At 34.4% G+C, this 15,860-nt stretch overlaps 1 protein-coding gene across 1 annotated transcript in view; it reads left to right on the top strand.

Moving 5' to 3' along the window:
- The window catches only part of NRG3 (neuregulin 3), a 991,727-nt gene that overhangs the window by 859,655 nt on the left and 116,212 nt on the right, over positions 1-15,860 (top strand). The window contains exon 4 of the mRNA XM_006915624.3: positions 13,632-13,658. Within this exon, the coding sequence (XP_006915686.3) occupies positions 13,632-13,658 (27 nt within the window). The remainder of the gene's footprint in view (positions 1-13,631; positions 13,659-15,860) is intronic.

Genomic DNA, 15,860 nt, shown 5'->3' with positions numbered 1-15,860 from the left:
ATGGGAATAATGTTAAGATAGTGTGTGTATGTGTGCATATAATGTAAAGATGATAAAACAATAAACAATTGTAAGAAAAATTGCATATAATAGGGTATAACAGCTTATAAATACTTAGCTTCTAGAAAAAAGATGTTCATCCGTAGACAACATAAATCTAAAGTTATCATGAAATGAATTCTGTAGTTTTTTTTTTTGGTTTGTAGTTCAAATACAACTAAATAGAATATAACAAATGTATGCCTACTATGTATGAGAGACTATCCTCATGGTTTTATCAATTAAGATTATGTTCAGCTGCAAGTAACAGAACATTCAATTAAACAATCAAATCGGTAAATTAGGGCTTTTATTTGTCTGAAGTGATAAGAAGTGCAGGGAGTCTGGGGCTAGTAAAGTACTACAAACTGTCATCAGTGATTCAGATCCTTAAGTATTTCTCATTAACCATTTGAACATGTGGTTTCCTCTTCATTCAGCCTGCCTCACAATTGCAGGATGGCTGTACTACCCACCCTCAAGGTTTAAAGAAGGAGGAGGGCACCTAACAAATGACTAACTCTCTATCAAAATGTCAACTGAATCTTTTTCCTTACAAGGAACTTTGTTGAAAGCTCAACCTAGAAATTGTCTATTCCAATGCTATAAACCAGAATTGTGCCATATACCCATCCTAAATGGTGCAAGGAAGGCTGAAAAATATAGTAATTTTGCTGGGCACATTGACACCTTGAAAAGATTTTGGTACAGTGGAGAATGGATATCAAATTGGCAAATAGCAATGCCTACAAAATTACATATATCATCTCATTTAATCATGTCATAAATCATATGCATTTCATTTCCTAAATAGATGACGAGATTGAGACATAGAAAGTCACATAGAGTTATTGAAAGACAAAATCAGTCACAGAGAGTTATTGAAAGACAAAATCAGAATTAAAGCCCATATAATCAAATGTTAATATATTTTTCTACCATACCACATTTGTCCAGGTACCACTAAGCAATATATTCCTTGGAAAGTCAATTTCAGAAAAATGTGTACATCATTCATTAGTCATGTAGTTCAACACATTTCAATGAGGGAGATTGCATTTCTTCATCCTAGACTTTTTTAGGGCACAAGCAATGTTGTCAACATTTTTCTTAGTCCAGGAGTTTGACTAGTAGAAACCCAGAGATGCTGGATAAATCTAGAGACTATAGTTTGAACTCATAGAATTTGGAGGAGAATGTTTTTTAATTATTCTAATACTCACACAAGGCTTCATAGAACATGTTACAAAGTATTCATTAAGCTAATATTTGCTAAAGATTAAAATAAATAATTAAAATGTGATTTCGTGTGGATATAAAACATATATAAAGATAAAAAGGAATAGCAGTAAAAAGAGCAGTGACTATTAGAGTTGCGATTTCATTTGATAAGGTCTCCAAAATTCATACATTAAGGTCCTAATTCCCCCAGTTCTGACCAACTGTGACCTTATTTGTAGATTTAGTCTTTACAGAGGTACTCAAGTTAAAATGAGATTATTATGGTGGGCCCTAAACCAATATTACTAATGTTTTTATAATAGGGGAAATTTAGACGCAGACATACACACAGAGAAAACACTATGTAAAGATGAAGGGGTGATAACAAACCAAGTTATACCAAAGATTGCTAGAAACCCACCAGAAGCTAACAGTGAGGCATGGAGCAGATTCTCCTTTCCAGCCCTCAGAAGGAACCAATCCGCTCTTTCTCTGACTTCTAACCTCCAGAACTGCAAGACAATAAATTTATGTCCATGGTACTTTGTTATGGCAGCCCTAATAAACAAATGCACAGCTGGAGCCCCTCCCTCATGGAAATTTACATACTAGTCTGGAGCAGGGAGGGGAAGAGGAAATTACCAAAGAGATATGGGAATTCATATTTCATATGGTAATAACTTATAAGGAGTAAAAAAAAAGAGGATGAAGATCAGAATTACTGTTGTATGTAATATGATCTCAGATAAAGTGCTATTAGAAGTGAAAAGAGGTGAGGGATTGAGTTATGTTGATATATGGAGGAAGAGCACTAAGAGTAGAAGGAGCAGCCAGTCCAGGGCTTCAAGGAAGTAGAATGTTTCTGGGTTATAAGAGCTGACTTGAATAAGAGAGAGGGAGAATAATAGTAGTATAGTTAAAGAGTTAATGGAGTAATAGATTGTATAGGTCCATTTTTTATTTTGATGATGACTTTGGCTTCTATTCTGAATGGCATGGAAAGCCATTAAAGGGATTTTTGAGCAAAAGGATAATGTGATCTGACTTAAGTTTTGAAAGGATATCTCTGGCTGCTGTGTGAGAAGAGACTGTAGCGGGGAGACAGAGTTGAAAGCAGAGAAATTAGGAAGAAGGCTACTGTGATAAAACCTTCCAGGTCAGACTTCCAGCTAGCTTGAGCCAGAATGATGCTGGAGAAGATGATAAGATATGTAAGTGAAGAGTCGGGCAAAGCATCACAAATACAAGAGAAAGATTGACAGAAAAATGAAGACCAGTTCTACGAAGGATGCTGCAAGAAGTTTCCACTTAAGAGAAGCAGTTAAGAAGGGGCATTGAATGTATTGCTGGAAGGAATAGATAAAGTCGGTGTAGAAGAGAATTTGGCTTGCTGCAGCCATACTGCCATCCAGGACAAAGGGGTCAGCCATTGCACAATTCTCTCCTCTTACTCATATCTTTGAGTGATATTTCTGGACCCTTGTGAGCTGTTGTCACAGTTTAATCACTGCAGTGAGCAAATGAATTTCATTTCCTCTAGAGAAGGCTCAACAGAAAAGAAATGTCATTATTTAAATCTCTTATGGCTTTGAACGTTTCCTCCAGAATTTACTATCGTAAAAATTACTTAAAACAAAAATTGAAGCTGATCTTACACTGATCAAGTAAAATTGGTCTAATAATATCAAGTACTCATAGCAAGAACAATTAGATAGTAAGTGCTTACCAGCTTGAAATCCAAAAAATTTGTTGAAAATTTCTTTGCCCCTAGCTGCTTAAATATTTTGTTTAGTTACTGTATAAATTACCTTATTTCATATTCCATTTTTTCAAAAGCAAGAAATTCCAATTTAAAAAGGAAAAAAAATTAAAGTAAAGTAAAATTTAAGGATAACATAGCAATATTGAGTCCAGTGTAATTGTATCTAATATTGTCACATAATGTCAGTTAATCAGCTCCTTAATTGTATACCAGTAACAAATCTCTGTCTATAAAATATGGAGTGGATATGTATGAAAGGTCATTTATGTAGTGGGTTCTAAGAACAGATACTGAAGCCTATTATCTGCAGTTGAATCCCAGAATTTTTAATTACAAGTTGAAACTTGTTAAACCATATGTGCCTCAGTTTTATTTCTAATGTGGGAGTAAAAATAGCATCTACTTCATAAAATTGCTGTAGGTTTTAGATCAGTTAAGACACGCAAAATGTGTAGAGGAATGACTGTTTAGATTAAGCCTTCAAAAAATTTGAGCTAGAGTATTATCTTTATTATTTTAATCTCCTTATTTTCTTTTTCAAGTTCCATTTCACTGGGTTAGAGAAAATGTAATCACTGTTAGTTCATCATTGACTGCTGTCTCCTGAGGTTTGCCTCAAAGTTCTGAGAATAGGTGTGGCTTATACAGGTTCCAGGTGTTGGTACAGTTGGAAAAGTGTGGAGGTTGTGGGTTGGGTGACTCCTCTGTGCACTTACCTATCCATGCTGGCACCTGCTGAGATGTCCTAATTACCACCATGTTTTCTTTCAGGCCACAAAGATCATTGCTGAATTCTATAGTCTCCCCAACCACATAGCTCATTTATGTAAGGCTCTCAGTAACTGTGCCTATGAGGTGCACAGGGAATAAATTGGTTTTTATAGCTACTTCTCACCCTGGCACATCTGAGGTTCATCTGTCTAAACTCTCTAGGCATTCCAGCATTCAGTATAAGCTGAGGTCAGAGAGTGGTGAGCATGAGGCACTCTGTGATCTTGCTGCCTGCAGGGACTGTACTTAGCAAGTTCAAGGCAGCCCTGTTTGGGAACTTGTTTCACTTCTTCTAATTAGAGAAGTTGGCATGGTAAAATGTGCAAGGTTTGGCAGCAGCAGTGTGCACGTTTATTTCTGAAGGTCACCTCCCAGACATTTTGGCTTTTCTCCATTTCTTTCCTTCACCTAGAAAATCTTTAACATATTAATCTGCAGGGGAAGTCTGGCTCTTTGTCTATACTATCAAATGTATTATTTTATATTTCGATTCCTTCTAGGCCGAGGACTTTGCAACTAAAAAACTTCATTTCTTTTTTATTGCTAAACGTCCCTTCCCTGAAGCAACAGAGGAAGAGATAATAAGATAAAAGGTAACAGAGATCACATTGAGTAAAACTTCAAAAACCTATGCAGCTATTTAGTTTTTCTTTAATTACTAAAAGGTTCTCTCTTTGCCAGGAACTGTTCTGGAATTTCTAATATAAAGACAAACTAAGAGTTGCTTATAGTCATTTGGAGAAAGATAGGCAAGTGAACAAATAACTACAATAATTAGAGTATAATTAAATTTAAAGTACATAAATATAAAAGATTCCGTGAAAGACTATTTCTATTGGAGACATTATGTGGGAAAAGACATGCTTTCCAGAGCTGGTTTTATTTGAAGTGAGTCCTCGTAAATGAATAAAGTTTACCAGGCTGCACATGAGCAAGGTGAGTCATTGGAAGTATAGAAGGAATGTGGAGGTAGGGCTGCAGAAGCAGGCTGGGGCCGCGTCATTAATGTTTGATTTACATGGCATGATAAGCAAGATGAAAAGTCTTCCGTGGTTGATAGAGGCGTAGTTTAATGGAATGAGATGCTTCTCATCTTGGGCAAATTAGTCTACCTCTCCGAATCTGTTTCCTCATCTCTAAAATACTAACCCTAGGAGGAATACTAGGAGAACAAGTGAGAAGAATATCATATAGAGTCTCAAGGACATCATTTGCATATGATAATTTCAAGGAATAGTGTTGTACACTCTATTCATTTGCCTTGCTATTAATTTCTAAGTGATGTAAAATTTGAATTTTCTAAATTTATCTATACTCAGCTTCTGACATCTGCATACCATTTTGGAAAGGTTATATCACTAATAAGATGCCCAGTAGAGTGATTATTTCCTTTCAAATATCTAGAAAATACATAGAAAAAGTTATTAAGACTGTAGAGGAAGGCAGTGGGATGATGAGGGTAAGAACATTAAAGTACCTGGATTTGACTGAATTCCCAGCTAATTATAGGCAAAATTAGATAATGGTTTCTTCCATTATTTTAATAAAGAAGCCTCCCTTGGTTTTCTACATGACTAAGAGTAATCCAGCTACTCTGGGGAAAGTCATTATGGGAGAAGGCTCTGCCAGTTTAATTTCTACTTCTTTATTCCTATTAAATAACAGAAGCTTACATTAGTTCTTATGTTATTAACTGCTTAGTGGATTTAGGAAGCAGGTAGAAAAAGAATTGTTCTTTGCATTTAAATGAGACAAATAACACTCTCAACTGATTATGCTTTTAGGGAAAAAATTTTCATCCTATTGCTACATTTTAAGTCTGTAAAACTAATAAATTAATCCATTAGTTAGTTCAAATGTGTAGTCTGTTGTGCTCATTATCAAGTATTCCCAGGTGTTCGGGGGGTTATAAGTATAAACTGATGTGACTTTTAAGCTTGGTAACAGAATAATCAGCATAAGGATTATAAGATAAGAAACTATTCTTATACCATGATTTTATTTTAAAAAAACTTATAACATTAAATATTAAATTAAGACGTTCTTCCAATATTAGAATGTTTATCTTGTCAGAACGAAGAAATAAAACATAATAGAAATCATAGTGTTGCCACATTTCCTTCCCAGTTGCCTAATTTTATGTATTATTTTAAGACCAAATATTAGTTACCATTAATATGTGCATTGAACCAAATAAATTAATTGATTTATTCAGATACTCATTAACCATCCATTTGGGTATTCAGTCAATCAAAATGCTTTGAGTAGCTACTGCCTGCTAGATAGGCCACAAAGTCTGGACAGAGGTGCGATTGCTAGACAAATGACCACAAGGTAGAATCAAAAGAGCAAAATGTCACTGAAAAGGACACTTCTTGGGAATTATGTAAGCTGACTCTGAAAAGATGTGCAAGGAAAAGCAACTCTTCCAAAGATCTGGAGCTCTATAAAACATGTTGTGTTGAAGTACTTTCTTTTGTTCCACAGATTGAGCTCAGTTTGTGTGTGGAAAACAGGTAGGGGATGTGCACAGGAGTGGAGAACATGGCTGCCATGTGTGACCATGGATAAAAACCTCATGGAAGCTTTCCTCTGCAACCCTAGTGGATATTAAGGCGACTTCTTCTCCTCCTCCTTCTCCTTCTCTTTCTCTTCCTCCTCTTCCTCTTCCTCTTTTTTCCAAACTACATTAAAATAAGAATTTATATGAGTTCCCCGTGTGAAGGCTTCAGTTGATTGAGGGGGTAGAATGGAAAAAGAAAGACTTTACCTATTTCTTTCTTTCTTTTTTTTCTGCCCTGCAGCTGATTCACAATTCAATGAGGGATAAATTATGTAACTCCAAATACAGTGTGTGTGTGTGTGTGTGTGTGTGTGTGTGTGTTAATGGAAACCTATTCTAAAAGCCCAGAAAATCTGGAAGGCTAAGTGGCAAATATAGCCTAAGAGAAAGCATTACAGTTTATAAAAATGATTTACTTCTTAAAAAAAAATGTTACAACAATATACCTTCCATGAGAAAGACTATTTGCTCGATTATGATAAAAGATTAAGCAAATATTGACTTGTTATCTGCTATTTGAGAAGCACTAGGGGAAGTGAAAAAGGAGCAGAGGAGAAATCCAAGTTTACTTAATTAGTTTTGGTATAGATATACACTTACTAGTTATAATTCAAGGCCTAATAATCCTACTTTTAAATACAGATCACATTATCATAAAAATAGAACAAATAATGTTATTTCAGGCATTCAAAGATGGCTTCAGGAATTGTTGGGCCTTGAAAGAATGAGTTCATAGGAGAAAGACTTGGGTGTCCATCAGGAAAGATATTCAAAATTGATGAAATGGCTGGAACAAAAACATGAAGTATGTGAGTATATGAGCTCTTTGGGGAAAGGCTGGCAGAACAGAATGTTTAGTTAGGGGAAACTGGTAATTTTTTTTTCATATTTTAAGTGATTTCCTACAAGAAAACTTCAAATAGGCAGGCACCTTCTGCATCTGAAGAATTATTTGTAATACAATATAAATGAAAACCTTGCGTAAAACAAACAAATAGCAAACAAAGCCAAAAGGAATTGACATGAATAAGCCTGCCCTTCAGAGGCCACAAGTGCCTGCCACTAAATGTAAGCCCAACCTTGAGTGGTTACCAAAAGGACAAAAAAAAAGTGTTAGGTCTGTATTATCTTGTCCCACCTCATTTCTTTTATTTTTTCTTTTTTGGATAATTTCTCTTTTTTTTAATTAAAATTATTGGGATGACATTGGTTAATAAAATCAAAAAGATTTCAAGTATACAATTCGATAATATGTCATACGTATATTGCAGTGTTCTCTACCCAAACTTTCTTCCCTCACTATATATTTGACTCCCTTATCTACTGCTTCCATTCTTGCTTCCTTCTGGTAACCAATAAACTATTGCCTGTATCTATGAGCCTCTATTTGTCTTGTTTGTTTGTTGCTTTTAGGTTTATAGCCCACATATAAGTGATATATGGTTCTCAACTTTTTCTGTATGACTTAGTTTGCTCAAGATCCATCCATGTTGTCACAAATGGAAGTATTCAATTTTTCTAATGACTGAATAATATTCCATTGTATATATGTCCCACATATTCTTTATCCAATCATTTATTAAAGAGCACTTCAATTGTTTCCCAAATAGTACATATAATAATATTTTAATATTTTTCCTTATAATTGACCACTTGTTCAAGCGAATCTCAAATTATATACAAAAATCATGTGACAAAGATATACATATCTTGGACCTTTTCAAATATTAACCTGATGATTTTGGATTCCAGAATTGTAGATTCATGTAAGTAGTAATTAAATAACTGATTTGAAAGAGTTTTACAGAAACATTTGTTGATATTGTTTTTTCAGTATCAAAAGAGTTGACACCATAAGTGTCATGTTCCTTGAAATGAACAAAAACTGAGGTGACAGAAAACAGACTGGATATGCTCTGAAGGAATACAGATATCATATGCAGTGAGTAAAGGGGCTGATCCAGATGATATTTTATTTAGTTAATAAATATTTATTGGGAACTAACAAAATATCAAATTCTATGATAGGCTGGAGTGATAGATAAATCAGCAAGCAAAAGAAACAACTACCTTTCATTCCTGAGATTTAAGATACTTTTTGACACTAAGCATCTAGGAATCTACAAATATGACCTTGAGTTTTTTACAGAAACATTTTTTTCAGCAATTAAATAGGGTTAGTAACACCATTTTACAGGGTAATTTTTAAAATTATATGAAAAAAGTATGTAGAAGTGCCCATTTAGAAAATATGAGAAGTTGAGAAAGTTGATAAAAAATGATAAGGTGCTGGAGAATTATTGTGAGTCTCAGGAACCCCTAGTGCATTTACCTGCACAGATATACTATCATAAATTATATAACCTAAAAGATAGTATTTTTGAATGAAGAATTCTTTTACATAATGGGAATTTTTATTCAATTCTTCCGTCAATATTTGTGAACACAGAATCAGAGTTAAGTTTAATGCTTCTACAAGCTATTAGTCAAGATGCATTTCTGAAGAACAACCTAAACAAATAGTCACTGATAAACCTCAGTGTGACCCTGTTTTAATATTTCATTTACAGAGCAAAATGCCCATTTTGAGTCTGTACTGCATAAACATGTGGCACAAACTCTATGGCTGTCTGCTTCTCCTCCTTTGATATAAATGAATACTCTTATTTAGAGGATGAAAGAAGAATGTAAAATAGAGTTGTCTCTGTTCAACAGAAATCAGTAACAGAGCTTTTAGGAAGAAAAATAAAGAAGCCAGTTTCATTAACAGGGCCTATGAATAGGAGAATGGGGCTATGTGCTTTTCTGGAAAAGTGATTTTGCTTTTCTATGATTGATGACCTGTCTGGTGTGAGGCTGGCCACAGTCATAATGCCAGAGCTTACTCTCAAACAGTAGGAAAACTGTCAGCTCTGATGTATTGAGGTGAGAAGGAGATAGGGATCATAGAGTTGAAATGGCCAGAACTAGAACAAAAAATTAACAGGAATTACTTTTAGGAAGTAGTAAGAAAAGTATCAATTTCTTTTTATTAACATGAATTTTTAATTTATAAACTTTATTCATGAACATGTATAAATTTTAAAATAAAATGTATATAAGCTGATAAAATAAAATTGTATATTTACGAGGCAACATAATTTAGTAGAAGGAGCATGGAGTTTAGAATCTAACCTGAAATTCATATCCTAACTCTTGAACAAGTAGCTGGAAAAAGGATATTATGACAATATTGCTACACTTGTAGGACAACATTACAGAATTGAATACAGTGCCTAGAGAGGGACTTTCCTGCCTCACCCTCCAGGAGTGTGCTCACATCCTTGCCAGCTCTCTTTATTTCCCTGTTGTGGGACCTAACACCTGAGAGATTCAGATTTGGTTGCCTCTCTGCTCCCAATTGCCACATTCTCTTTCCTCTAATGACACAGTTATATGCTCTGGTAGCCTATAGTTCCCCATCCTTTGACCTCTTAACCTTTTTGAAAGGTATATATTCTGTAGATCCATGTATTGCTTTGAGACTGAAGCTTCCTCAGCAATCACAGCCAGGTTTATCCTCAACCCTTGCTCCCCTCCTAATCAGAAACTCTAGACTCTATTCAAGCGTTTCCTAGTTTGTGGGCTTGTTATAATAGACTGGGACATACATGATGATGTATTGACATATGACATTTTATAACCTTGACCACAATTTTATCTGGAGCAAGCAGAATATACAGACCAATTGTTGAAGCATGAGACAATTACATTTCTTTACAGTGATTCTAGAAACTACTAGGGTATAGTAGGCTCAGGTATTAGGGGTCAGCAAACATTCAAGCCCCAGCTTACCACCTTCATAAATTCAATTTAGTCTTCTCAGTTGAGATGGACTACCTCTACCTAAAGAGTCACCATTGAAAATGATTTCACAAGGGTCTGTGGGTGGAATCTACAGAGTGACAGATTTCAGTACAGTTATCAAGATAAAACATTTATAACTGGCATGTTGTGTAGTTGAGTTGACACAGACAGTGCCTGTCTGTGGCCTGGAAGAAACCGAGTTGCGCAGCAGGAGGCGAGTGGCTGGTAAGCAAGCAAAGCTTCATCTGTATTTGCAGCCGCTCCCCAGTGCTAGCATCACCGCCTAGCTCCATCTCAGATCATCAGGCATTAGATTCTCATAGGAGCACTGGTCCCTAGTGCCAAAAAAGTTGGTGACTGCTGCCACAGATCACCAGTTCCACATGGGGCTTCATGACAAGGTGATTGTTTATATCAAGTTGAGAAGTATTGCCTACTGACCTACCTCCAGTAGAGCCTTGGCACACACAATGAAGGCTTTTAGGGATTCTTGCAATCGAGAAGCCTGTTGAACTTCAAGCCAGTAGTCTGACTTTTTAAAACACATAACAATATTTTCATATAACATACTGTTCTACATCCCATGGAACGAGGGTTTAAATCACTACATTTCTGACTATTCTATGATAGACTTGCCTTGTTCAGTTACTTTTAACTGAAACTTACATATAACACTGAAACTTACATTCATGTAGCACTGTCCCAACGCCATATTGCAATGAGTTCTTTAATATATTTTGCATAACAACTTCTCTTCTCACCTTGAGATTGGAATCAAGTAAAGGATTGTTTTCACTTGCCCTTCTTCACCCTGCCCACACTGAGGAAACTGTTGGTAGGCCCTGATAGTCTGTCTAATGTACAAGCTTTGAATTGCTCACACACAAGTAATCATGGACTCTGAAAAATGTGGGCCTTGAATATCCAGGAGTTTTTGACTTTATAGAATATTAAGTTTATCTCTACAGTTATCTACCTAGATCTCAAATCTCAATGGCTCAGAGGTTTTGCCATTTGTTAAACATATTATCAATTTTAAGATTATTTTATTCAAAGTCACGCACGTATTTGGGCACAACTCTATATATCCTTTGCTGTACATAGAAACAGATAACTTTAATTATTCATACCAATTTTGGATGTAACTTTCCTGCTATGTTAAGAGAAGATAGATTTCCTTTTCCTTAAGAATTCTACTTATAACTTTTAGTGTTTGAATAATTTTCAGATTCTGATTTCTGTCTTTTCTACTGGTCATAAATTCATTGTGGTTCAAAGTATTGAGATTGCCCTCAGATTTATCAAGTATGCCTCTCACTTCTCAGTGCAATCTCCAGACTCACAAAGATAATTCTCCATATCTCCTATCACATTCAGAGGTGGAAACAGCCAAGGTTGTAGGAAGAATGAAGAGCGATTGATTGGTTATACATACTGGCAAAATAGATGGCAGACAGTCAACCGTTTCTGAGGCATCTCAGCACCACTGGAAAGTTCTTGTTCAATCAGACTAAGGTTAATGGCTTTCTAACTGCCCAGTCATATCATTGAACAACTATGAGCCAATATTTGAGATGTTCTCTTCCCGTATTTCTATATACTTTCTTCTCCTGATTTCCTTCCTACACTTTCTTTCCTGGCTATATGCAAAATTTTTTTTATTTCCAATCTTTTTTTCTTACCTTTAGTCTCATGATAAGTAATTTCACCCAAATCTCTGTACTTAATTACCACAACTCTAGTCTCTCTCTGTCCTAACTACACACATCATGAAGTTTCTTGTTCACATTAGAACCCAAACATAGCATAGTCTTGTCAACTTTTCTGCTATCTCTATTTTTTATGTTCCACATTAGCTTTCTCCCAGGAAAATGGGTCTCCCAAGCATATGGGTCTGTGGCCTCTCCATTCAATATACATTTCCTGGTTTTCCATTATAGCACTATTACTAAGAATTACCAGAGCTTTTTCCCTGTGGGCGCCCACTGATTTCAAAAGTAGTTGAGAACAAAAATCCTGTCTTTTCATGACAGTGTGCTAGATATCTATCATAGTACATATTAAGCAGTCAAAAAAAAAAAAAAGCCATGTAAAGAAATGCATCTACTTTTTAAAAACAGGTCCTAATCACTTAAAAATGAGCTATTTACAGGCAAATTTATAGAGACAGAAAGTTGATTAGAAGTTACCAGGAGCTGGGGAGAAAGGGAGAAGGGAAATTATTGCTTAGTAGGTACAATTTCTCTTTGGGGTGATGGAAAAATTTGGGAAATATAGTGGTGATGATAGCACAACATTGTGAATGTAATTAATGTCATTGAATTGTACACTTAAAATGGTTAAAATGACAAATTTTATGTTATGTGTATATTATTACAATGCAATTAAAAATTATTTATAAATAGGAAAGGTACTGAAATATTCATGATAACTAAATACATATTTTCTGAAAAAGGAAAGTTTCTTTGCTAAATAGAAAATTCATAAAAGGAAGTCCAGCAATTTGTCTTGGAAACAAATATAATTATAGCAATACTTTTTTTTTTTAATTTATTCTCTTTTAAGAAACATATCGCTGCAATAGAAACCATCATCAAATAATGTGATAAATTTAAAAAGTGAATGAGTAAATAATTGAATGATTAAAAGAAAGCACCATTTAAATAAACAGACTTCTAAGGTTGAATGCCTAGGATTAGCCTGGCCCAGTTTATCACTTGATTACAGGTAGACATTAGTGGGTCAAAATTATTGGCTGCCCACATGTACATAAAACAGACATGGACACATTTATCATTCATTTTTGATCAGAAGCTCTGTCAAGTTTAATAGTCATAGGACATACGGGCAGATCGACTAAATTTGTGTCCTGGATCTGCCTCAAATTTTGGTGCCTGGGTAAGATATTTAATCTTGATGAAGAGTTTTCTCATCTAACAAATAAAAGAAAAAAAAAATCCAGCATTATTGCTTTTTTGTGAAGGTGATGAGCACCTGGTGAAGGCTTGTCATGCAGAAGTTCTTTATTTACTTGTTTATAGCACAGAGGTCCAAATAAGTTTATGCTGAACAAATATTCTATATAAAGTATATAAAGTATCACGAGTCTAAAAATAATGTTAGTACCAGATATTTTTTGTGTGAATATTTTTTTTTCTTTCTTTTTGGGGTTGAATTTATACTTTGCATACTTGGTAATTAATGCAATATTATGCCACTTCCAGGCTTTGGAGAAATACCAATCAGTGTTTGGAGTGCCCCTAATTTTCGGAAATCTGTAAATTATCTTTCTCAAGTGAACATGGTGGTTAAAATTGAGAAACATTTTTTTGCCTTGAAAGGGCAATCTTATAAGCATTGATTCCATGTGGATTTTTTTCTAATCTTTTTCTCTTTTTCTTTTTCCCTTATATGCTGACTTTGGTGTAGCAGACCATTTGGGGATTGAATTCATGGGTAAGACTAAACAATTTTCTCCTTAAATAAATCTGGAAAAAGCTAAGTTTGAAAATGTTTGTAGTTCTCCTTCCCCATCTGATTATAACTGAAATGTCTCATTATCAGATGCTATTAGTAGTAAAAACTGTTTTTGTCAATTTTTCACTAAGTGATAGCTCAAAACAAAATATTTAACTACTTATTGAGAAGGCAATTTAATGTTAAGTGCAGCTCTGGAAGTATAAAAAGTTGGATTTGGCTTCTGACTTTGATTGTTTGCTCTAATTCTCAATTTTCTTATCTGTAAAATAGGTATAATAATTGTTCCTATTTTACTGCACATATAAATTGCTTAGCACAATGTTTATAAAATGGCAAACAATAAATAATAGAAGATAATTGTGATGGTTTAAAATGTCAGTTTTGTTATTTTCTGCTCTAATTCCTTTTATTTTTTCACAATGATTACTTTGGATACATTTTGATATCAATCTTAATTTGAAGTATGAGCTATATAAATTTTCACTTTATAAAATAAAATATTTCTTTTGAAATTATTTGCAGTGAATGGCATGTCTTTAAAAGCATTAGAATGGCTTCCACAGGAATTATTCTCTATAGTCATAGATAATCACTTAAGAATTGGACACAGTTTTCTGAGACTATATTATAAGTAAAATGAAAAAAAAAAAAAAAAACATTCCATGGGGTCGATATGCATCATGGTGGTATAATGGAAGGATCTTCGAGAGTTAAAGTTAGTGAAATTGAGAAGATCTACATTTCATTCAAATTCATAATTCTCTACTTGTATAATTTCCATTGAACTTCAGATTTTACTCTTACTTGGTATGGATATGAATACTTGCTTTGTACATATATGTTTATTGTGACAATACTTATAAATTTCCTTGTATTCATTTATCCACCCATCCATTCATTTAGCAAATATTTATCAAATGCTCACTGTAAGCAAATAAAACATGCAAAATGCTAGAGATGAAATTGTAAAAATGGACAGAAAAAAATCTAGTTTGATGGAATTTATGGTCTAGTAAGCTTACAAATGATAATCATGTAATAAAACTAATAAATATAAAATTGCAAGTTTCATTAACATGTGTGCCAGGCAAGATGACATTAAATTGGATTAACGTGACAGGAGAAGATATAGGAAAAAAAATCGATAGATATTTAAAACATGATATCAACAAGAATTTAAGAGGAACTGTTAGAGGTGAGAAAGGGGAGATTTTTAGGATGATCACAGGGTTTATAGTTTGCACATTTAGGTAAAAGGTGGGCCTCAAACTGAAAAACAATACTGGGAAAGAAACCAATTTATGAGAGGTATTTACTAGATTAGGTTTGGCAATTTTGAGTTCTGGATGTCTTTGCTATATCTGAGAGAAAATGTCAAATTGGTAACCATGCTGCTGGAAGTTATGAGGGTTAATTAGAGATTAATGATTGCATATTTATACTGGAATTAATCTTCCCTATTTTGTGATATTATTCATTAGTGCTCTATTATCTGGATATTAGATTATAGAAAAAGCATATAGACAGCCCAGTTTCTGCAGGTTTGAGGCTTTTCTAGATAGATGTGATGAAAATTCCTAAAGGCAATGAAATTCAGAATAATATCCAAATGAAGCATCCTGGAATGTAAGGAAGATGTGGAAGAAGGTGAAGAAAGGATAGCTATCTCGATGGAAACAATGAATAGTCATTGTGTAAGTACTCAAAGAAGTTCTTAGCATGGAAAGGAGGTTATGGTCATGTGGTCTAAGAATTACAGAAAGTTATAGACATGGTCATGTAGTAGAGTATAAATTATTTGTTGAGAAGATCATGTTGTTTGTACTTCCTCATTTACTGATGATGATGAGGAATAACAACATGGAAGTCTGAGCATCAGCAGTCATTTTGAGGATAGTGGGTGCTACATACAGTGAATAGAGAAATTTGTCCCACTAGACTATGGTGATTGGGGACTTCGAGAATAGAGACTTTAAACGTTATGTAGTAAAATGACTGCAGACACAGGAAACATTGCATAGCTGGTGGGTGGGGACTGAGTAGCTGCAGACCTCACAAGTGGTGTGGCCATTGTTATAGTAAACAGAAATTGCTACATCACTGTTAATTATCATTGTTAAAAGAAATGAACCAGTCACCATTCTACCGGATTTTTCTGAGGACCTCCATTGACCCTGG

Source organism: Pteropus alecto, unplaced genomic scaffold (assembly GCF_000325575.1).
Source record: "Pteropus alecto unplaced genomic scaffold, ASM32557v1 scaffold155, whole genome shotgun sequence".
In the NCBI taxonomy this organism is placed as follows: domain Eukaryota; kingdom Metazoa; phylum Chordata; class Mammalia; order Chiroptera; family Pteropodidae; genus Pteropus; species Pteropus alecto.
This window is presented reverse-complemented; position numbering and strand designations above follow the sequence as displayed.